Raw genomic sequence first — 24,225 nt, forward strand, 5'->3', positions numbered from 1 at the left:
GTTCAACTGCATAATGGTTGTTGTGCCTTTTCACTGCTGCCTATTATGACCAGCAGGTCACCAGTGCTTTCATTTCAGTATGTACAATGTAAATGACAGCAGACTGGATGACGGTGGATGTTTGAAACAGGAGGGGGTGGGCTGCCATAAACATTCCTGAAGTGTCTCCTGACTGTGAGGATGTCAGAGTTAAGGGAGAAGCGGCAGACACCCGGCATGCTTCCCAGAGCCTTTCATCTGGGGTTGGGAGGCACCCTTTTCAGGAAACAGCGGGACGAGCCTGCAGCAAAGTACATCCCACAGTTTAAGTCTCACACCATTCTGGCACTGTAGTCACTTATAATGTGTGATGAAGTGATAACACGCAGCCCCAGAAGCTCAACAAAGCAAGTTTATGCCTAAATCCCAGAGTAGTACAGATTCATTAAATAAAATTCACTTTTTAAAGAACAGCAGTTCAAAGCCAATATTAAAACATGGCTTTCAAACTAATTTATGCATCAGCAGTTTTATTATGCAGTCCCTAAAACAGGCTGTGAGAAATTAGCTTGGGCTACTAACAGCGACTGAAGGTTATCAGAGCTCACTCCCACTCTTTGCAAGAATCAGAGAAGTAAGGCAGGGCTTTTAGCTCCGCTCCCATTCAGTGGCATTGTGTTTCACTGTATGTGGAGGCCTGTGGGAGAGATAGCCTCCACTCTTGTCACCCCAGTTATCTGCAATCATAATTGCCCTCCTACTGGCTGCAAAAATGGCTGCTCAGGATTATGACTAAGGTGAAATGAAAGGGCAGAATGAGAACAGAGGATAGAAGGGGTGTTTTATGAGAGCGGGGGGGGGGGGGGGGGGGGGGGGGGGCGCGCTAGCTACCTGACACTATTATGGAGATACAATTTTCATTGATTTTTACTGTCTCTATCAACAATGATCTTATCCTAATACACCAAACAAAAATATGTTTATGCATATGACACAAATGTATATGCATATATTTCTTCAGGCTGTGACTGGATTTCACCCTGCTTTCAAAATAGTTACTAGGAAGTTAATAGATTACCGGACTGTGATGATCTAACATCTGTCCGTTAACTAAAGCTGCAGTTTTAAAAGGCCCAGCAAATAGCATGATAATGTTTCAAGGCACACATGCATTAATATACACACAACATATCGTGGACGATGATGTGTTCTGAGCGCTTCATGACTGTATCCTCAGATGAGAGCACGTTTGATCTTCAACATCTGCACCCAGCACACCACCTGTAGGCTCTGTTTTTTTTGTAATGAAAGCGTGTCAGCACTCCATGCCTTGTCACCCTTGCCATATTTGAGTCCAATCATCAAGAACAAATGGACTGGGGTTCCCCTTTGACACGATTGTATATGAATTGAGTTTCACACTGCAATAACAGAGTGTGGCTGTCACAGCTTCCCACAGTACAAAAGAACTTGCCTCATCTTAAACATTTCAGAAACTATTGGAACTGGATTCAATTTCATGCAGCTCACCATAAATAACACAATTACTGTGTAACATATAAAATATAATAGAATTACTGCTTAGTGCGCAACATCTTTGGGGGAAAAATATCTAAAAAACAGCTGTTTGCCAACCAAACAGCTTAAATCCTTTGGCACTTGACAAGCAAACACAGTGCTGGCTTTCATGTGCTTTGAACCACACACATTTTACAAAGAACTTAAACTTAACGTCTCCCTGGATGCATTTATACTTTAACATCTAATGTTTAGATGAACCTGATGATGTGTGGCTCGTAGTACTTTTCTAATGTCCTAAAATCTCTCCTCCAAAGAACATCTAACTTGAAGTTTATATGTTACACGCTGCCACTGCTTTCCAGCTTTTTATTTTATTAACTACATTTCTGAATGTAGACCCGCTGTGTGCTCTGTTAGGAGTAGAACAAATGAAACTATAGACATAAACATCTTTTCTTCTCAACTTTAAAGCTGGATTTTTACTTTGCTACTTTCAACAAGGAACGCCCAACAGGAAGTTGCAACAGCTTTACATTGCAGCACACAACAAAGAACAAGAACTGCAGATGACCGTACCCTTTTCCTTTTCAGTAGCTGAAATCATGATTTCTGTTTGTTGAGGACATTTTAATGACTCATATCTGTATGACCTTTAATCAAGTGTCAGTTTTGTTGAGCCTGAAAAGTCTGTGGCAGGCTGGTAATATTAGCACCTTATGCTAAGTGTAAATTGTACTTTCTGTCACATAGGCCAAAAAAACAGTGAAGCTTAAAGTTAAGGTCACTTGCCAGATTTGTAATCTTGGGTGTGTCAGTTGCTTGCCACAATGTCTGAAAATATAGCACTTTTACATACTTTATTGTCCTTATTTATATTTTTGGATAATAAATCACATTAGAAATTTCGCTTAAAATGTTAAAAACACATGCCTACCCAGAAAAGTACCCACTTATGCATTATGACTTACCAAAGTTTTCTCAGGTTCCTGCTGGGACTCAGAGGACTCCATGGTTGTGTCAAACCAGAGTTAGGCCTGTCAGTGCTGCTCTGAAGACTGCATATCTGTGAAGAAGAAGATGAGATCAGAGACAGGAGGACTAATGTGGACATGTGACTAAAATTCATTTGGGAGTTTAAAAAGTTATTTCTTTCCTTCATTTGCATGTTTCTCAAAGTGTCCTTTCACCTTATGTGGGAAGTCTAGTTTCAAGATTGGACTTATTTTCCGCATTATGCCTACTCATTTTTTTACAAGTGAGAAAAACCTGGTTGTGATGGCCATATAGAAGCAGAACAAAGGCTCTCTCTTATTTTTGCCATTGTATTCTAATGAATCAGAAACCTCCTCACCATCCACCATTGCCCTTTCCACCCAAACAAGGGTGCTATATCTCCAGGCCTTCAATAAACAGCCCGTTTCCAACGCACGTGGGGGAGGATGGAGGATTAGCTTTTCTTTCAGTTCCCTTCCCCAGAGAGCCCTGAAAAATTCATCCTTTCAATACGTCTTTTTCTGTCTGCCTTGAGCTTGTTTTCCCTATAGAAGTGTTGGAGCGTGGCATTGTTTTTAATCTTAATCTATCCAGGGGAAGGTTGTGCTGGTTACCACTTAGCTGCTCCACTGGACCAGATGGGGATTTACTCAAGGGTACATCAGTAGAGTAAGTGTTGTAATGTACTCTTTGGATTTACAGAAACTTGCTACTGCTTATATATTTGTCAAGGAGTGGGGCAAAATATTGATTTGGCAAAATATTGTGAAATGTTACAAATAACAGTGGCACATGATTTGAATAGATTTGCTGGAACGTATGAGTGTTTCTAAATTTCTAGACCACGTCTCTACATCAACCCTTCTTATGAAATTAATGAGGATGTGAATAGAAGTTAGCTAACTTGCACAGACATTATTTACGTAAAAAAAACTGATATCAAACTGTGTGAATAATGTATGATTCTGTTGTTTATTTGTAGGGTTATTTATTCTTGTTCATTCCACAATTAGTGTACTGCATCGTGCATGATTGACTTGCTTTGTATTGCACATTGCAGAATAGTAGTATCATGACAACATTGTTATCATTGATTTCTATGACACCCAATCCTGATATTTAAAGTGGTGGGAGTGGGTTAAAGTGTTTGTGTGGGTGGTTTTATTTTTTTTTATATTTTTTTAGCATTTAACTCATTTAGAGGTAAAAAGTATCAACAATAAGTATCTATACTTATCCACCCAAAATAAATATGCGATTGATGAGGTCAACAACTGCTGTAGCAGTGAAATATTTTTCAGAAATTGTTGTAGTAGATCACATGACTAGATGCAACACTGACATTTTTAATGACATTAATAAAAAAAATGTAATTAATATGGACTTGTCTAACTAACTCTCATCTGCAATTCATCCCTAAATGGAAAACCTTGATATCGGTTTGCTTTCCACTTTGTCACTGTATCCATGCAAAATATTTAAAAACAATAATAATAAAGTCTTGCTCCATTGTATTCAGCTGTGATGCTACTGTTCGTTAAATCCTGAACATCAGTTCCTGAACAAGCGAGACCATCTGGTTAATTACACCACGCTTTTGGGGAGATGATTTTTTTTTCTTTTTTTTTAAAATATCAGTCACTTACACCGATTGCCGTTTTATGTTGATATGTTAATGTTATGAATCTGTTGGCCCCACCTGAAAGAACACCTGAACACACTATGGCCAGTGGGACACACGTTTTTCTGAAGCATAGCCCTCTTTATAGGCTGATGGTCATTTTAGAAATGATTCCTTCGTTAATAAGAACTGATAGAGTTTTCACAAAGTTTGCTTCATTATCTGTTTACTTTTTGGCATATTTCAGACCAGAATACAGAACAAAATGACTGAGTTTGTATCAGAGGTTAGTGAGGGTGGTCTCTGCCTATGCAGCAACCTATGGAAAGATGCCAAAACTATTTTAATGATTATCAAACCACATTTTATTGATATATACTGAGGTATCAGTATATAGGGAAGAGGTCATCAAAATATAGGGGGAAAAGACTCAAATATATTTTATTCATAAAATTTCCCCCCAAAATGACATATGACAGAATTTTTAATTAAATCTCCATATGTGGACATCTGCAGTCAAATCCATTTTGTACAGGATGTACTGCAGATTTTTAGCAGCAGCACATGAAACGTCATCGCACACACCCGCTATTCAGAATGTCCCAGGACAGACAGCACCAACCATCTCTTACAATTCTGGGTTTTATATTGTTCCAATAGCCAGTGGGTGACATCATCCATAGTTACAACCAGTTATACAGTCTGTGAGTGATTTATTTATTTATTGAGAAAACTGTCTGATCACATTCTTAACTGGATATATAAAGGTTAAAGATTACAATTTGATGTGTCCCTGCCTGAGAACAGTAATCAGACCATTCATCAAGAACAATCAAAGCTCAAAAGTGTGGAACAAATGCCTTCTGAGGACATAAAAGGACAGTTTCAAGCCCAATGTTAGTGAGCCAGATTAGTGAGAAACAGAATTGTGTGTAGGAAATGTTCAGGAAATCCCAAAGGCTTTCAAAAGGTGGTGCACTGCTTCATTACAGGTAATATCATAAGCATAGAATACAATTTTATTTGACCCAATTAACCACTTCCCCACATAAGCCAGCAGTTTTAGATAAATAATCACAGACTAAAAAAAGTGCTTTTTCCTACTAACATTTTGGCAAAGTCAAGTGAGCGGCTGCCAATTTTAAACCACGTTTCCTTATGAAGGTGCCAAGAGGAGAGATGAAAAAAGTACCAGGAAGGAAGGAGTCAAGGAAACGCAAATAGTACCCAATATCAGACCGAGGACAAGAAAACAGCCAGAGTACAACACGGTCATTAAATCCCACCACCAGTCGTTCAACCAATGAGACGCTCCAATGCTTCGACAGCCTCAGTTCCAGCCAGCACACACACTTCATGTGGCCTCAATTCTCAAGGACCCATCAAGCTGAGACAGATGCTTTCCACTCGTTGTCAAAGTCAGCTTTAGAAATCAGCACATGACTCAGCTGGGAGCAGCAGCTGAGGTAGGAAGAATTATTAGAAATATCAGAATGTTCTATAGCAGTGTGTAGGAGGGTTTTTTCTCTATTGTGATGATTGCTAACACTTACTGCTATTACATAGTCTGAAGCAGTAACAGGAATGGTGACAAAATTTCCCTCTGGGGTACATAAAATGTCAAATACAGTTGGCATTTTGACACTGACTTACATTTTCAGTTGATACATTCTCAATTCAACATACGCCTAGCCCATCTTGGGATTATTAAATAAACAATAGCTTTTTATTTGCCCTAGATTTGTTCATGTTGGGCCACGTAATACATCATTATACTAACTACTTTTTGTTTTGTTTTTTTATATGGTGAGTTTGCTGGAATAAGGAAGCCATATTGTTAAATATGAGCAAGTCCCTGTACCTAGAGTAACCTGGTGAAAGTGGACAACGGGAGACTTTGCACTGTGGCACTCAGTGCATGGCTACTCATGGCTATGTAAAAGCTGGCACTATAAAGAATCCCCATCCAATTTCAACTTTGCATTAGTATTCTTTCTGCTAACAATACTTGTTAACAGTATTACTTACTGCCTGATAATTATTATTATCTTCAGTTAACAGCATGTCAAATTGCAGATTTATTAGAGTCAATTAATAAAACAGAAGGCACGCCAATGACAGGAACTTAATCTTCTGCTTCTATTTTCTGGACTTCAGAATCAGAATCAGAATACTTTATTGATCCCTGGGGGAAATTATTTTTTGTTACAGTGCTCCATTTTAAACCAACATTAAGACAAGACAGACAATACGCTAACTAAGAATAGTACAATATATACATATATATACATACATACATACATAAGTCACTTATAAATAAATATTTGGAAAAGAAACATGTGTAGTTGTAGCAGCAAACAGTGTGTTAAGTGGATGCGTTGTACAGGGAGATGGCCACAGGCAGGAATGATTTCCTGTGTCGTTCAGTGGTGCTTTTCGGTAATCTCAGTCTCTCACTGAACGAGCTCCTGTGACTGACCAACATGTCATGGAGTGGGTGGGAGGTGTTATCCAACATTGTCTTTATCTTGGACAGCATCCGCCTCTCCGACACCACCTTGAGGGAGTCCAGCTCCATCCCCACAACATTGCTGGCCTTACGGATCAGTTTATTAAGTCTGTTGGCATCTGCGACCCTCAGCCTGCTCCCCCAGCATGCAACAGCATAGAGGATCGCACTGGCCACCACAGACTCATAGAAAATCCTCAGCATTTTCTGGCAGATGTTGAAGGACCTCAGTCGCCTCAAAAAATAGAGACGACTCTGGCCCTTCCTGTAAAGTGCTGTGGTGTTTTTAGCCCAGTCCAGTTTATTGTCAATGTGTACTCCAAGGTATTTATAGTCCTCCACAATGTCAACACTGACCGTCATATCGTTTGCTGGCACTTGTTTCAGTTGGACCACAGCAGTCTGTGAGCAAGGAGCTATGCATCATTGCCAAAGATAGAGGGCAAACACAGAGGGAATCCTAAAATTGTGGCTTGGCAGCGGGCCCCAAAACAAAGCCAGAAATACAAGCAGGGTTGGGCTTTTTTTCCCCACAGACCCCCCAAAAATGATAGTGTTGCATATTTTCAAACACTACAGAGGCTAACTGTTGGTTTTACAAGGTACTTCCAATATGATGAGGTTCTTAAAGAAAATCACTAGGATGAAATACCACTGATGTCCTTCATAGTTGGATGTGTCCCTCATACAGTTGATATGACGGTACAGTCATGGGAAAAAGAACATTTTCAAAAGACTATGCAGTCCTGTTCTTGAATCGTTTCTTTCCTAGTTCTTATCTTGTAGATTTGCTGCTGTGTTTGCATGATAGTCTCATTTGACTCTAGAATACTAGAGTTCATGGTAAACTCAATAACTGCAAGGTGCCCTGGTCCTGTGGCTGCAAAACAAATCCCAATCATTACCCGTGGTCAACATGCTAGGCAGTTGGCATCAGACATTTGTGCTGATGTGCTGTGTTCAGTTTTTGCTGTGGTGGCAAAACATCTCTACTCATCTCGTCTGGTTGTCCAGATTCAACCTTGCAAACCTAAGCAGTGCTGCCATCTTCGTTTTAGAGAGCAGAGGCTTTCGTCTAGCAGTTCTTCCAAACAAGTCATATTTTTCACTACCGCTTCTTTTGCTTCTTTAATTTCTAAACATTGCACCGTGTGACCTTTGGTGTAAATTTCCAATCCCAATGTCCCAAAGCTAAGCTGGTTGTATTGATGTTGCTGTCCACTGTCCAAAGGTGAGACAGCTCTCTGACATCTGGGGAGGCACATTTACACTGCTGTCACTGCTGAATACTTGGAAAATGAATGCCAATGGTTAAGTGACTCATACAAGTCTACCATGCTAGCTGAGAGAAACCATGTGACTATGTCATAAGTTGGGTGCTGATATTTCAGAATTCAAACAGCAAACCACAGAACAAAAAGTTTTCATATTTTAATTTTCTTTACTTATGCTTTTAGCATGTACAGCACTTTGTGAACTCTGGTTTTATGTTAAAGTGCTTTATAAATAAAGGTGGTATGGTATGGTATATTCAGTTTTTTGATGATGGGTTTAATCGCTCCATTATTTAAAAAAAAAAATTGGATTCACCGTTTGTTCATGATAGTAATGCTTTATCAAAACCTTATTATTTAAATGCTCAAAGATTAAATTATTCAGAATATAAAATACATATAAAAAGGAAAAATACTAATCCATGAAAAAAGGAGGAGGAAAATAAGAAAAATGGCAGATGTCATTTCTGGGATGGCAAATATTGTCATCTGCCATCCCAGAAAGTGATGAGGCCTGTGTAACATCGTAGACTCAGCTGTTAACTCATATTGCACAATAATAAATCTGAATAATTAAACCAGTTATAGTATTTCTGGACCAGACTGGGGAGGCTGTCAACCTTTATTTTTAAGAAAGACATTTTTGAGCAATAACTGAGCAAACAAATCGATATCGAGCTGCAAAACATATTTCAGCTTTACAATAAAGCCTAATTTAGCAGAAATACAACAATAAAATACAAATTAGTCTAACATTACGAATAGGGGTAAATAATTAAAATCTTTTACTACAATACTGTTATTGCCAACAAAATGGTATAATTGTGAAATGGAGAGGGTGGGGGGGGGGGCAACGATTTAGGAGAGTCCAATTTACCCGCACAATCCACCAATATTAAACCAGTCTGTCGGTATTGGAATTTATCAACCAGTAAATGAAAATCGGAAAACTACATTACTGACAGCAAAAACAGTGTTGATACACAGTTTGGTCTGTAGGTCTCCTGTAGACGAGACCTATGCTCGAAACTCTACAAACACAACAACAGAGTTGGGCAAAGACTAAATAAGTAAGTAAAGAATGGCGCACAATAAATGTCAGGGGAGTTTACATTTCTTGAATATGGAAGGGAAAAAAGATATCTGCAAATATACTGTTAAACCACCAAATATCGGTATCGGGATTAAAAACCCTATATCGGTTAGACTGCAATAGCGCGAGTCTTAGTATCATAGGTTGATAAGAAATGAAACCTCTAGCAGGCTACCAGCTTTGAGTAAAGTACAATTTCTTATTGTTTAGATGTTTCCTGTACGAATCCTGTGTATGCACCGAAATCACCGATTCATCTAAATAAACTACTGGCACCTGCACCGACTCCACAGGTGCCATGTACATCATTTGGCTAAGGCATCCAAACAACCAGCAATTGCTAATAAAAGTCATCCAGCTGCTCAACTGTTATTGGATCCAGTGTCTTAATCTCAGTGAACCTATATTATTATATTATACTATATAAATTTGAATGCACCCTTTATTACAATATTACACACTAATTGCTGCTTCACAGTAGTAGAAGGACTCCACACTACTGAGAAATCATTCAGTACAGACATGTTGAACTCTGCACACATCAGCTTTTTAAAGCTAAAATAGCCCAAGTCTGTGTCAGACTGAAAGAGAATAAAATCATGTAGGCCAAAGAGTGACTAACATTAAACATGTAGGCACAGGCAAATGAGAATCCAGCACTTCACTCTGTCATTGTTCTTCCCCTTAGTGAGAACAGAAGTACTTAAAATTCTGACAGTGTACCTGTGAAAATACAGAGAATGAAAGATAAAAAGCAGCATCTGTATTGGGCTATGAAACTAATAGTAACTTTGCACCAATAAATATCTGTCAGCCTTTCCTGTAGCACAGATTAAATCTTATCCATAAACAAAACCAATCTTATAAATATAAGAAGCCTTTAAATAGCACCTCTGTGTCCACATTTGAGTAGTTTAAACTCTTTTAAAGGTTCGACTCTAAAGGATGCGCAAGCTGATCTAACAACGAAGAAAAAGACAGGAAAATGGTGTTTACACCTCAGGTTGACTCACTAGGAAGACCTGGCTAAAAATATTCTTCAGTTTATTTCAGATTTTAGATCACCCTCCCCTCAGACAGCTCAAAATAATATGATGCGTGTCGAGTAACTACTTGTCTTTAAAGAGTCTCGGTATGCACTTTCAGTTTCTGTTAAACAGTTTGTGTCACCGATGTCAACTTTAATACCCATTTGTCTGACACAGTCTGCGTTTGTCCCTCAAAAGGACAAGTTCTGAGTTTGCAGTAGCAGCACTACTGAGTTATAAGGTCCATTAAGTTAATTTGCATTTGCTTTACCTTTATGTTAAGATAGTAGTCTGTGATACCATGGGTGCAGTGGGTTGCATGTTAGGACAGACAAATGTGCAAAGAGAGGATGCTCTCTAGATTGTTAAAATAAATATCTTTAAAGCCAACCTGAATCTTTCAATAGATGAACAGACATAATCCGATTTATGCCAAAGTGCCTCACACACACAGACTCATGAGGTGAAAATACCAGCCACTCCATCACAGCTAGTATTCAGAGCATCCAGAGCTGTAACTTCACTCCAGACTTTTTTTCTTTCTATAATCATCGCAATTACTCGTGGGAGAAAAACGTGAAGCACCATCATCAAGTGTGTGTCCTTGCATGAATAAAAGGCTTCTGGATACAACAAGGAGACTCAGCATCAGTAGTATAGATTTATCTGCTCTGTAACAGCAGCATGTGGATGGGAATGCTAAAGAATGCTCCTAGAGTGTCAAGGAGACTGTGGTGACCTCACAGCGTTAAGTGTGATTATGGGAGAAACACTGCGGCTGCCTCAGTCTGGCTCATAATAGGCAGAATAAACCATCCCTGCTACAGAGACAGGGAGAAAAATCACAGAGAGAACAGAGCCACGAATCCACTACTGAGCTGCACAAAAAATGTGTATGACGCATGCAGCTTCAGTCAAATAATGTGTGTCTGTTTGTGTGCGATACCTCTTGCATAACAGAAACAGGAGAGATGATATGAGGCAGAGATGCCGGCACATTCAGCTTAAGGTTGCAATCATTCTACAGTATATATGGAAGGATCACTAGGGAACAGACATCACTGGGGAAGTGCAGAGGCTACAGAGATGAGTGATAACCTTGTGACCCTAGAATAACCTTTAAAGAAGAAAAAAAAAAGTGCAACCTGAAGATCCTAATCATTGTTTCTGCACGATCGCTGCTATCAGCAGCTTCATCTAAACGTGGAAAATCATCAGCTACCTCTATTCTGAAACTGGACAAATTCTGAGAAACTAGCTGGTATCAGACCACGTCATCAAGCTGTAGTGAGATGTGACCTCAGTACATCAGAATCTGATTTTAACAGAGCCATTCTACATATACAGAGATAACGAGATGAGGTTAATACACGCAGGAACATAACAGAATACATTTATCCTCGTGACATGCAGGTAAACTGAAACGGACAATCGGTGTGCTTGTTCTGAATCTGAATTCTGAACAAGCACACAGGGAACCACACCGATGCAGCATGCACGTGTGCTACACGACAACAGCGGAGCTGAATGGAGGACCTACCTCATGCGGCTCGCGCAGCAGAAAGCACCATCGCATTCACAACACAGCTTCTCAGAGACGGAGAGAGAGAGGCAGAGAGAGAGAGACATGGAGGTGACATCACCATATTTCTCTCCGTCTTGCTCTGAAATGTAGGCTAGTGCTGCAGGGCTGCCGGTGTCAGCAGCAGAGCAGCAGTGAGAGCTTCCTCTGTGCGTGCGAGTGCAATGACAGAGAAGAAGAGTCCGCTCTACGGAAGCTACGACTGCTGCATGTGACTTAAATATACTCAAGGGTCACAATACTTAATACCAAAGTATTAAAAATACCTGTGTAAGAAGTGCATCTGAATCAACTGAAAAGCAAATACACAAAATCACAGGTACACCCAGTCTGACTCATGAACATTCACTATCCAGCAGGTGGCTTCTACGTTTATTATTATTATTATTATTATTATTATTATTAGGGCCGTTCGATATAACGATATATATCGGATGACGATATAAAAACATCTATCGTATCATTTTACGCTATCATTTGTTTCGTGGTGTCATAAAATAAACTGTTTACGGCAATCATGGTTTTGATGGTCACTGTAGTGGCTATATTAATTTCTTAAAGTTCTCTCTTTCTCTTATATTTAATATAACCACACTATATTAAGCGGACAGACAAGCACCTGTTTTTATGCGTTGTCGTTAGCAACAACGACGGTAACACCATCGCCTGTCCGCTTGTTTAATTTCCACATAAACCTTTCACAATAAAGCTCAAGATCCTGTTGAGACTTTTCAAAATAAACTGAATCACGTGAAAGAGTATGCAGTGTTTATGGATGAGAAGCAAAAAAGAGCCGTCAGGTGCTTAAAAATAAACCTTAGACTCAAACGTTAGAACAGGCTTCTCCCCGCAGCACGCTGTGTAATAAATACTCACAAAGAAAACGGCGTCCGTTACAACTTATGTCTAAAAATGCATCGTTTTATGGATCGGTTGAAACACTCGACTCCAGCTACACGACGTCCAGCTGGAAACACTTCATCAAGTCGAGCTGCCCGAGATTCACAGAATTTACAGAAAATGTTACATTTTTGTGATTTATTGGGACGATATATCGGGAGATGAGATTTTGGTCATATCGCACAGCCCTAATCATCATTATCATTATTATTATATATGCTCTTCATATGAAAAACCTTGCTACACACATTAGATAGCACCATGTACCCCTACAGTAAAGCTGCCAAGTGAAAAAGTCAACAGAATCAGAATATTGTATTCATCACTAAGGAAATTATCTAAAGCAACAAATGCTAGAATTAGAAGAAGATGCAGCTTCAAATTGTTCAGTAATTTCTCCCTGTTCCTGAAGCCACGAGTGACATTATTTATAATAACTTGTATTGGTGTTATTACAGCTGTGTTATTGAAAATAGCAAATTCTGAAAAAAGAAAGTCACCTACAAACAGCAAAGGAAAAGGACCCGGACAGCAGCATTTTAAAAAATGTTCCTCTTGGGGAAGATGCCAAGAAATCATTTTATAGGTTTCATAGTTCTATACTTACGAATAAAAAGAAACCCAGCAGTTAACAAATCATAGTGGTTGAAAATATTTTTCGTTATCCACATCAACATCTGCTGCCCCATGTGTGAGTGACAAGAGAAGCTCAAACCTCCGGTAAAGTGATACTCCTATTACCAAGCCTTTCACTTTGGGTAAGCAGTGTTGAGGTAAGTCAACAACTCCACTGTGTAATCTAATGTTACCAACAGCCACCGTGAAGGACATGTTGACAGGGGTGATTAACTTAGTAATATCAAGTGACTGGTGTACACAAGCCAGAATTTCATTCTAATATCCTTTCATTTTACCACAACACTGAAATAGGTGAGTGTCATAGTGATGAAAGATGTCAGTAATATTCACCATTAGTTGTTCAAGTTGAGCTTGATCTTTAGACGAAAAGATTCACAGTTGCATTTATTTTGAGCTGATATTGTTCAGCTTTGGTAGAGTGTATGTGTGACAACAATAATAGGAAAAATGCATTAATTCAACATCTAACATCTTTCTTTTGTTACCAGATATTTCAATATTTTAAACTTTAAAAGAAAACTACACTTTGGGTAAACGTTCAGGTTTCTCCTGTCCCCCTGTGTTATATGTGGCTACTTTTTACCTGCATTTTGACACCAGTCTCATCTTCACGTTGATACTTTGGGTGTCAGGTCATTTTTGAACATGCCATTTGTCGAATGGAGAAACAACATTGGTGTTCATGTTCTTTAGTTGTACTCATGTGCTAGGTGCATTTTTGTCTTTAGCAATTGATAACACCCTTTGGAAATAAAAAAAAAAAGAGCATTATGGTTAACAATAAACACTCATTCATATTTGACTGGGTATTTCCAGAGCAAAACTACACTACAAAAGACCCACACGGATCACCAGAGCTGGCTATAATGACTTCACAATTGTTCTTCTAATTTCCTGGCTAAGTGGATTCAGCTTTCACCCAGAAGCCCCTCACAGGTAATACAATCTTGTGTCTCATCGCATTAAAATAAATCTTCCCAGTCTTGCCCTTATGTTGTGTTTATACACCAGCCTTTCATATGTCTGAACCCCAAAAGCTCTGCCCTGGTGTTTGCTAATTTTGGAAGAATTCTGTGGGAATCTCGTGGACACAGAGAAATAACACAGTTGGTTTGGATATTTTAAGATTAACGTCTCAGTGCTCTGGGTACTAAAAGTGTATGCACAGCATGCAGGATGTGTGTGTGTTTGAGTGTACTGGTCCAGCTGTGGGGGGAACAAGCTGCTCACAAAAGCACCCAGCTGTGTGCTTCCTGAGGGAAGAACAGTCAGGTCAGAGCTGAGGTCATGACGATTCTACATGTGCAAAAACCATACCTCAGCCCTGTAGATGAAATGTCAACAGACAACAGATCAAATGGTAAACTGTAAGAGGAAATTTGATTATTTTATCCATAGCACCTGAGAGCATCCTGAGGGCACCAGCTATTTTTAGCAAACAGAGCCATTCAGCATTGTTGACCTCTGTAGCCCTGTGACACATTTTTCAGTGAATTTACATAATTAAGTCGGAGCAACTTCATGACCTGTATTGTTCTTATGCTTGTCTGAGTGTTGTTTCCCTGAAGGGGTAAACAGTCTGGCTTCTATAACATTACACAAATTCTCTGGAAACTTTATCAAATACCATTAAAGGGCCAGAATTTTCCTCAGTTATTACAAAAAATAAATTAAGAAAAAAAATTAAAACCTCCTTAAATAGGAGGAATTAATGAGCTGAATTACACAACTGTGTGGAGCAACAGTAACAGAAATTCGAGGGAATCTTCAGGACCTGATTTGACGCACAAATACTTTTATCAGATTCACAACTAAATATTCCACAAAAATTCAAAATGAAATTAACCTGAACAATTTCCTGATGTATTAAAACCTTAACACACAATTAACTCTCATTCTGAAAGGATGTAAAAATTAAAAACATAAAAGCACATGACAATCACGTTTTTTCCTACACAGACACTTTCACTGGGTCCAGATAATGGTCACTCAACTCCATTCAGTGACTCGTTTTAATTCATTTTTTTAATATGGTGCCAAATTACAACAGTCCCTTCAATGCGCTTTATATTATAAGGACCCTACAATAACAAAAGAGAAAAGCCCAATATTGAAACAACCCTATATGACCAACCACTTGGCGATAGTGGGAAAGAAAAACACCCTTTAACAGGAAAAAGACCTCCATCAGAGGTTCAGGGGGTGGCAGCCATCTTCTGCGACTGACTGGGGGTGAGGGGAGGGAGACTGAACAAAGGAAAATGAACACTACCTTGACAGCTTAGCTATTACCAATCACATTTACCCAGCCTTTCCAGTCTTGTGTTTCCCTATTGACACAGTGGGCGGGTCGCTGTTGCAAGGGCCCTCGATATCAGTGAGTCTTTTTTTATTTCACAGCCAAACCAAATCAAACTCCAGCTACAGTTCTTGGTCTACTCCAGAGGTCGGCTGTGAGATCTGCTGAGTTAACCAGTCTAAAGGGAATAGCATGGTTGTGCACTCGTGCTGCACACTGTTTTGCAGAATGTCTTTCACATGTTGTAACTGTTACGCTCACCAGGGTGAAGTGTCAAAATATGTGGGACTACATTTAGTGAGCTATTCCAACCAAAGCTATAACATACGGACCTGAGTGTCAGTAAAAACTCATACTCTGTCCAATACAGCCACTGTGTATGTTTCTCATGCTGCTTTTTTTTTTTTTTTTAATCTTTGATGTTTACTTCTTCCCATTCTTGAACCGCTTCCATTGCTTTCTTTCCTGTCCACTTTCAATCATTCAGCAATCTGCACCCTTTGTGTTTAATTCACACCAAAAATCTACCATGTGTAAACAAACACAAACACAACTATGAACTAGGGCTGCCACAAACGATTATTTTGATAGTCGACTAGTCAGATTATTTTTGCGATTAGTCGACTAATCAGATCATCATCCATTGGACGTACAGCGTACAGCTTATTGCACCAGCAGCATCTGCTCTTATATAACTATCATTAGCTTACAGCCTATTAGTGTTTAAGGTGCTAACTAAAAATAAAGACAAGATGATAGTTTATTAAATTTTAATGAAATTTTCAGATTGTTTTGGTGAAGTTTAATAAACTCCTTGCTATCTAAAATATAACAGGACACCGGAGTAAATTCTGGAGCATCTCACACTTCTGATAATCAGCTGTCTGCTTGACGTTTATTCAGCTGTGTAAAAACTATAACTTTAATCTCAGCCAAACCGAACAAATAAAATACTAAAAAAAGCCAAACAATAACATTTTTAAGTTATCTAAGTGACTTATATATCATGTTTAATCTGAGTAGTGAAAGACGGCGGTGGGTTTGAAAACGACTTGATAAACTGAGCAGATATTTGAGGTTTACACAGCTACATTCCTGCCTGAAAATATGTTAAATGTTTATTTTGTGACCCAGAAAGATAACAGGAGTAATATTAAAACTAACTAGCTGCCCCCATTGTTGGAAACTGAGCTGGGCTGCCTATGAATTCTGGGACAGAGCTACTTCTTCTTCTTCGGGGTTTATCGGCAGCTGGCATCCTTGTACATGCAGTGCTGCCATCTTCTGTTTCAGTCCGTTATTACACTCTTAAATCCTGCTACTTATTCCTGCGTTTTTTGGGATCTTAGAAAGCTTCAAACGACGCGTCAACTATTAAACCAGTCGTTGACGATTTTGATAGTCGACGTAATCGTGACTAGTCGACTAATCGTTGCAGCCCTACTATGAACCCCTCTTTAGAGGGTCAGAGTTCAGAAACTTGATTCTTAAAAGTATCGGCAGAGGAGCAACAGTCTGGAGTTGCCCCTGGTGAAAGGCGGCGGGCTACGGTATGTTGGGGTTTCTCCCAGTGGACGAGACGGTTTGTTCCCTTCGCCTTTGGGTCAAGGAACGGGTCTTGACCGTTGTCTGCGCTTATGCGCCAAGCGGCAGTTCAGCGTACCCAGCCTTCTTTGAGTCTCTGGGTGGGGGCACTGGAGGGTGCTCCTCCTGAGGACTCTGTTGTCCTATTGGGAGACTTCAGTGCTCACGTGGGCAATGACAGCGAGACCTGGAAAGGCGTGATTGGGAGGAACAGCCTCCCAGATCTGAACCCGAGTGGTGTTTTGTTATTGGACTTCTGTGCAAACCACAGTTTGAGGCGACTCAGGAGGGGAAAGCGGTGCTCTACCTGGAGTGCTGCCGACTTTGACTGAGAAAATTGGCGGGCGGTCGAAGGAATACTTCGAGGACCTTAATCCCACTGGCACGTCTTCTGTGGCAGAAGCAGAGTCTGGGGACGAAGGGGATGACCCGCCAATCTCTGTGGGCGAAGTCACTGAGGCAGTTAAACAACTCCTTGGTGGCAGAGCCCCTGGGGTTGATGAGGTCCGCCCCGAGATCCTGAAGGGTCTGGATGTTGTAAGGCTGTCTTGGTTAACACGTCTCTACAATGTTGCGTGGAGATCAGGGGCAGTACCCCTGGACTGGCAGACCAGGGTGGTGCTCCCCATCTTTAAGAAACCTCAGATGCAGGAGAAACAATGCGGTTTTTGTCCTGGTCGTGGAGCACTGGATCAGCTCTTTATCCTCTCGAGGATACTTGAGGGTGCATGGGAGTTTGCTTGGAACGGTTCGCAGCTGAGTGTGAAGCGGTGGGAATGAGAATCAGCACCTCCAAATCTGAGGCCATGGTCTTCAGCCGGAAAAGGGTGGAGTGCCCACTCCAGGTCAGGGACAAGTTCATGCCCCAAGTGGAGGAGTTTAAGAATCTTAGGGTCTTGTTCACGAGTGATGGGAGAAGAGAGCGGGGGATCGACAGACAGATTGGTGCAGCGGCCGCAGTGATGCAGACGCTGCACCGGTCTGTTGTGGTGAAGAGAGAGCTGAGTGTAAAAGCGAAGCTCTAAATTTACCAGTCGATCTACACCCCTACCCTAACCTATGGCCACGCACAGTGGGTAGTGACTGAAAGAATGAGATTGCGAATTCAATTCAATTTTATTTATATAGCACGAATACAAGCGGCGGAAATGGGCTTCCTCCGAAGGGTGGCTGGCCTCTCCCTTAGAGATAGGGTGAGAAGTTCAGCCATTCAGGAGGGGCTCAGAGTAGAGCCGCTGCTCCTCCACATTGAAAGGAGCCAGTTGAGGTGGTTTGGGCATCTGACAAGGATGCCCCCTGGGCGCCTCCTGGGTGAGGTTTTCCAGGCGTGTCCCACCAGGAGGAGACCCCGGGGCAGACCCAGGACGCGCTGGAGAGATTATATCTCTCGGCTGGCCTGGAAACGGCTTGGTGTTCCCCCGGACAAGCTAGAGGAGGCGGCTGGGGAGATGGAGGATTGGGCTTCTCTGCTTGGGCTCCTGCCCCCGCGACCCGGCCCAGGATGCATGCATGCAGTCGCACACCCCCCCCCACACCTTTTCCACAGATTGAATCTAAACCTGTAGGAAACACTTCAGATTTTATACTTGCAGTCTATAACCTGATAATCTATTACTCGTGGCATCCATTAAAAGTACGTCTCATTGTCAAGGGTGACCTGACTGCATTAATTAGAAGACCACTACAGTCAAGTTCTCCCTCAACACTTCCCTAAATCTTTGCTAAATAAGCTTTGCAATGAGAGGCTATCTGAATACATCTGACCTTGGTGGATGGTGCAAAAGTCATAGCCATGTAAGAAGATTACACCACTGTAATAGAAAGCCTTTGAAGGGTGTTAATAAGAATGCAGGCATTTTAAGAAAGAACAAAAAATGTATAAAGCAGAGTCGGTTTTCCTCCCTTTAAGCTCAGCTAGAACACTGTAACCAAAGTCTAATCAAGAACAGAGCACAGTCAAAGGCTTAACCATCCAACAATACCTCAGTTCAACTTCTCATTGTTATTGTTGCTGGCGACTTCAACCACACCAACTTAAAGTCAGTCCTCCCCAGATTCCACCAACATGTCTCCTGCCACACCAGAGGAGACAAGACTTTAGACCATGTGTATTCCAACCTGGCTGGAGCCTACAAAGCCACACCCCTCCCCCACATTGGACAATCGGACCATCTCTCCCTGTTCCTTACACCTAGGTATTCACCACTCATCCAACGTGTGAAACCTGCTGTGAGGACAATTAAAGTGTGGCCAGAGGGGACAGAGGCAGTGCTCCAGGACAGATTTAAAAACACAGACTGGAATATGTTCACCCACACAGACCTGGACCAGTACGCCTCATCTGTACTGGATTACATCTCCGAAACCACAGACAGTGTCACCACCCAGAAACGGATCACCATGTACCCCAACCAGAAGCCTTGGATGAACCGGGATGTTCGTCTCCTCCTGAAGGCCCGCAACACTGCCTTTAGGTCAGGAGATGCACACGCCTACAGCACAGCCAGGGCTAATCTAAAGAAGGGCATCAAAAAAGCCAAACACCATTACAAAAACTCAATTTCAGGAGTTAAATTATGGAACAGTCTAACAGAAGAAATAAAAGACAGTCAAAACATAAAACAGTTTAAAGTAAAATATAAAAACCTAATTTTAAATAAGTATAAGAATGAAGAAAACGGGGTTAACCCAGGATGGTAATGTTGCTGGTAATGGTGTTGCGGTTCTTTTTTGGTTGTTTTTTTGTTTTTTTGTTTTGTTTTGGTTTGTTGTTTTTCCATAACTTGTGTATCTGCAAATATACACATTCTGTATTTTTCATATGAAAGAAACTATACTGTGGTGGGGCTTGCTAATTTCTTGTTTTTGATTTATGTATGTTATGTTTTGTTTTACTTCATATGTTTATATGTTTCATATGTTGTTTGTTTAATTTAAGACAAAAAAAAAATTAAATGAATGAGAGGTAAAACTTGAGGGGGTAGGGACAAATAAGTAAATACTTCAGCCTACTCCTTTTCAAACAAATAATGGAATGATATTTTGTAATGATTGTGAAGGCACATGTTTGAAATGTTTGAAATAAAAATGAACTGAACTGAACTGAACTGAACAAAAAGAAGGTAGAAGAACACTTCTCCAACTCCAACCCCCGACGAATGTGGCAAGGACTCCAGACCATTACAGACTACAGGACCACCAAACCCTCCCCCGCATCCTCTGATGTCTCCTTCCTCAACGAGCTCAACAACTTTTATGCTCGTTTTGAGCGAGGGAACCCCACAACCACAACCAAAGCAGACATGACGCCAGACCACCAACCTCTGACTCTCTCCCCCACCGATGTAGGAGCGGTGCTGAGCAGGATCAATGTCCACAAGGCTGCAGGTCCTGATGGCATCCCCGGGCGTGTTCTCAGAGCGTGTTCTGGGGAGCTTGCAGGAGTGCTCACAGACATATTCAATCTGTCCTTGGCCCACGCTGTGGTACCGGCCTGCTTCAAATCCACCTCCATCGTCCCGATACCCAAAAACTCCAACCCATCTTGCCTCAATGACTACCGCCCAGTAGCACTCACCCCCATCATCACTAAGTGCTTAGAGCAGCTGGTCCTAGCACACTTCAAATCCTGTCTCCCCCCCACCCTGGACCCTCACCAATTCGCATACCGCCAGAACAGGAGCACAGAGGATGCAGTCTCCATCGCACTGCACTCTGTCCTCTCACACCTGGACAACAACAACACCTACGCCAGAATGCTGTTTATAGACTTCAGTTCAGCGTTCAATACAATCCACCCCTCACAACTCATCAGGAAACTGACAGACCTGGGCATCAGTTCCCTCATCTGCAAATGGTTACTGGACTTCCTGACCAACCGCCCCCAACATGTCCGGCTGGATAACCACTGCTCATCTACCATCACAATGAACACCGGTGTACCACAAGGCTGTGTGATGAGCCCTTTCCTCTACTCCCTCTTCACCCACGACTGCAGACCTGCTGATGGTTCCAACACCATCATTAAGTTTGCAGATGACACCACGGTGATTGGCCTCATCAGTGACAACGATGAGGCCGCCTACAGGGAGGAGGTGGATCGTCTGGCTGAGTGGTGCGACACAAACAACCTGCTGCTTAACACTGAGAAGACCAAGGAGCTCATCGTGGACTACAGGAGGAATGCTGACCCACATCCACCCATCCACATTAAGGGGACGGCTGTGGAGCGTGTGAGCAGCTTCAAGTTCCTGGGAGTCCACATCTCCGAGGATCTCACCTGGACGACCAACTGCTCCAAGCTGGTCAAGAAGGCTCACCAGCGCCTCTTCTTCTTGAGGACTCTGAGGAAGAACCACCTGTCCTCAGACATCCTGGTGAACTTCTATCGTTGCACCATCGAGAGCATCCTGACCAACTGTATAACAGTCTGGTACAGGAACTGCTCTGCCTCGGACCGGAAGGTGTTGCAGAGGGTCGTGAAAACTGCCCAGCGCATCGCCGGAGCACCACTTCCTGCCATAAAAGACATCTACAGGAAGCGGTGTCTGAAAAGGGCTGGGAAAATCATCAAAGACCCCAGTCACCCATCACATGGACTCTTCACCCTCCTGCCCTCTGGGAGGCGCTACAGGAGACCACCAGGTACCGGAACAGCTTCTTCCCCACAGCTGTCAGACTCCTGAACTCTGCCTCCTGACATCTGACCCACGTTAAACTCATGGACTGAACATACACACACACAATGGACAACTGTACCCTCAAACACACAATAATAACATGGACTGAACCACCACTCACAACCACTAGCACTTTATATAGCCTCTGTAGAAACTATCTACACCCTCACTTATCATAACTGCACTACTGTATAGCTCTGTGTAAATAATCATTCTGTACATTCAATAATCTTTAATCCTACAACTGTTTACAACTTGCATAGTTCCCATTTCTGTATAGCTGTATATCTCAGATTTCTGTAAAGTTATTTATTTCATATTCTGTATAGTTTTTCATATTTATATCCTGTTCATAGCTTGTACTCACTACAGCCTGTACATACTTAGTTATAGAATATTCACAACATACTTCATACCGTGTACATTATAACATACCATAATAGACCCATTTCTGTAATATACTTACATATCTATACTATTGCTAATATATATTGTAATATACCTATATCACTAAAGCACTTCTGGATGGATGCAAACTGCATTTCGTTGCCCTGTACCTGTGCATGTGCAATGACAATAAAGTTGAATTCTATTCTATTCTATTCTATTCATTGTTGAAGAAATAACTACAATCGTCCCCCCAAAGCCTTGAAAAGAGACTCAGTAAAGGCTGCCTAATCTGGAACAAAGGTGGACGATGCCCCCACAAAGCAGCAGTTAAAGGACTGTTGAGAAGACAGACAAGCTGCACAACAAAATATTGACAATAAATAACAAACTTGACATGTAAAAATACTGACTTTATTAAGTTTCTTTGTTAAGGCCTGTTTTTTTCTTTTGTCATCACTGCATTTCAGGGAAGTCAGTGCATCTTTATTACAGCTACATTATGATGATTATGACACACTGGGGATCCAGTGCAGATGAATGACCTCTTAATAAGTTGCTCTGGATGACAGTATCAGCTAAGTTTAGCTCCTTTCTTCCTCACTGGCCTATCATGAATAGCTGTGATCACTGGTGCCGCGAAACATTAGTAAGAAAAAGCTTATAGATGTGACACTCCAAGTGGAAAATCCATGTGATGTATTTGTATGTGAGTTTACGTCACAGCCACAACCTTTTTCTCTCAGGTCACGGCTTAGCCCGGACGGATTACTGCAGCCGGACTTGTGGAGATTTCCGAAGTGCTTCTGCCAACAGCACGAAGGAGATGCAGAGGACTCAGTGATTGATATAAATGTTTGGCAAAAGCTTAAAATAGGTAAGATTTTGTTAACTACAATAATGGGTTCCAGGATTCTGGTGTAATATAAAATTTGATATTTGGTGAACATTGTACACTCTCTGTGAACATGAGCTCAGCAAAACAATGCCTTCCCGTCCTGCTGTATCAAACAGCAACATCAAAAGCGATGCATTGTGCATCCCTCAAAGAGCTGCAGCTGTCTGCAGGACTCAAGAGTTCGGAATGTGTGAAGCAGGACACCGGAAAGCAGAGCATGCACAACACCTGTAACTCCTTCAGCTCAGTAAGAGAGATTCAACTGAGCAGACTATAACTGTGTGCACCAATAGATCATGACTGGGTTGTAAATTGTGAAACCAGCCCACTGAAGGGACAATGGGCTGGGAGGAATAATTATGATTCAGAACTGACCTCCCAGCCCATTGTCCCTTCAGTGGGCTGGTTTCAGTCATTATGCAAATGTACTGTTTATAAGATTGGGGAAATCTGCAGTCAGCTGAGACTGAAGAAGTCACTTGGATGAGTGACGAAACGTTTCTCCCACAAAACGCTACGTCCAGATGAACAGAATCAACCTTTGGAGATTCAATGAGAAGGAATCTCCTTGTGGGGTGAGCTCAGTCACACAGGTTTGATCTGACCCTGGAAACAGAACCGCCAACTTCCATGCTCTCTGTTTCTCATGAAAACGAGACACAGTGTCAACACTTGGAAGAAAGAGAAGAGAAGATGTATGGACATATTTCATGTTTAATGTCAAGGAAAATAAAACACTTTGTAAACCATGTGGAGTAACTCTCATCGGTAGAAATGCGGAAAAAAATGTACACGTTATATTTTACTCAACTGAATCATTAGTCTGTTATAATCTTATGATATTTTCTCAGCTAAAACTGAAAGCTTAGCTGCCTAAATGATGACTAAAAGTAACTGACGTTTTGGTCAAAAGACTGTGACTGCTGTAAAAATGAACACTGATTATGAATCACTATATTTTTAAGTACTATTTGTAATATCAGTGTGTACCAATTGCAGGGTTTTCCTGGTTCAAAATAAGCTTTTGGGCTGATTACATATGCATGATTGATCTGCATATAATTAAGACAAAGACTCTGTTAACAATAACATAACAAAAGCCAATAATATTTTCACACATTCGACAGGGGAAAAACATTTCCAACTTGAATACATTAAACCCTACTTACAATAAGTAAATAAAGAAATCACAGTCCTGGTGATTTTCAATTGTTGAAAGACCAGAACCTCTTCGGTCGG

The 24,225-nt window shown here is 41.1% G+C and overlaps 1 protein-coding gene across 5 annotated transcripts in view; it reads right to left on the reverse strand.

Moving 5' to 3' along the window:
* Window positions 1-24,225, reverse strand: part of osbpl8 (oxysterol binding protein-like 8) — a 98,086-nt gene that overhangs the window by 62,205 nt on the left and 11,656 nt on the right. For 3 of the 5 annotated variants that reach the window (XM_085387827.1, XM_085387826.1, XM_085387821.1), the window contains exon 2: window positions 2,469-2,563. Coding sequence is in view for 4 of the 5 variants with exons in the window: in XM_085387826.1 (XP_085243952.1) it covers window positions 2,469-2,510 (42 nt within the window). In the remaining variant the exon portion in view is untranslated. Of the gene's footprint in view, window positions 1-2,468; window positions 2,564-19,004; window positions 19,071-19,344; window positions 19,537-24,225 lie in introns of those variants that run through there. The other 2 variants (XM_085387823.1, XM_085387822.1) reach the window with 2 other exon arrangements.

The sequence above is a fragment of the Rhamphochromis longiceps genome, linkage group LG17, assembly GCF_057381845.1.
Source record: "Rhamphochromis longiceps isolate RC_006_pf linkage group LG17, R_longiceps_female_GT1.1, whole genome shotgun sequence".
Classification (NCBI taxonomy): domain Eukaryota; kingdom Metazoa; phylum Chordata; class Actinopteri; order Cichliformes; family Cichlidae; genus Rhamphochromis; species Rhamphochromis longiceps.